This window comes from Eimeria maxima, genomic scaffold, assembly GCF_000499605.1.
Source record: "Eimeria maxima Weybridge genomic scaffold, Emw_scaff3507, whole genome shotgun sequence".
NCBI classification, from domain to species: domain Eukaryota; phylum Apicomplexa; class Conoidasida; order Eucoccidiorida; family Eimeriidae; genus Eimeria; species Eimeria maxima.
Genome location: NW_013566376.1, coordinates 1 through 1,046, shown reverse-complemented (window position 1 = coordinate 1,046; position 1,046 = coordinate 1). Strand labels below are relative to the sequence as shown.

Here is a 1,046-nt window from a genome sequence, read left to right as displayed (position 1 = left end):
TATATATATATATATATATATATATATATACCGAGAAAGAGCGAAACAGAAAAACAGAAAGAGATGAAAAACTGCGACAAGGAGCAGCAGTGAAATATAAACTTAAGGCTAGTGCAGATGCCTGCTCAAGCGATCAGCAGGGCAGATAGGGGGGTTCTGAGCTGACTACCCTGCAAGGCTGAGGGTGCGCTGGGGAGCTTGTGCTGGTGGGTTGCTGCAGCTGGAGGTCACTGCGTATCAGCCTGTTGATATAGTGACTAGGACAGTGGAGGTGCCTGTCACCAGAACAGTTGACGTCTACGTACCGAAGCCTGTGATCAAAGAAAAAATCGTTGAAGTCCCCAAGCTGGTTCCCAAGTACATCGAGAAGGTACTCCGCGGAATGAGCTTATCGGATTTAAGGTTTCAGGCAGCAAGGAACCACGCACATCATTCTCGGAACGCTCCAAATGAAGCTTTTGTGTCTTTGTCTCTACGTACCTGCTGTTTCGTCTCTTCTTTTCATGCGTTCAGATAGTAGAAGTTCCCCAGATTGAGTGGGTAGAACGCGTAGTAGAGGTTCCCGAAGTGATATACAAGACGAAACTTGTTCCTAAAGTTGAAATCCGCGAAAACATTGTTGAAAAGCCGGTGTATGTTCAGAAGTGGGTTGAGAAGATCGTGGAGGTTTCAGTTGTAGAAGAGGTCATTCGCTACCGGACAATCCACGAACCTGAGGAAATAATCAAGTAAGCAGCACATCAGGCAAACACGTACTAAATACTGCTGGTGCTTTTGCTGCTGAAGCAAGTGGTAATGCTGCACTGCAGCAGTGGTAGGTGCCGATGCTGCTCTGCCGGAGCAAAAGACCCAGCAGATGTAGACCTGTTGTATGCCGCAGCTAGGGAGATTGTGTCTCGGTGCTTGGCTTTCATCCATATCATATATGCCTGGAGTTAAGAGTTACAAAATGTCAATCAATATGTGTACGTCCAGACGGAAATAAAGGGTTAGTTTTCCTTGCGTATTTAATTAACTCGTTATATATATATATATATATATTATAT

At 44.8% G+C, this 1,046-nt stretch overlaps 1 protein-coding gene across 1 annotated transcript; it reads left to right on the top strand.

Moving 5' to 3' along the window:
- Positions 1-220: 220 nt before the first annotated feature.
- EMWEY_00060480 (inner membrane complex associated protein 4, putative) lies at positions 221-732 on the top strand (the record flags this gene model as incomplete). The annotated part of the gene is made up of 2 exons (XM_013481540.1): positions 221-370; positions 514-732. The coding sequence occupies 2 exons, from the start codon at positions 221-223 to the stop codon at positions 730-732; spliced, it is 369 nt and encodes a 122-aa protein (XP_013336994.1).
- Between the last annotated feature and the right edge of the window lie 314 nt (positions 733-1,046).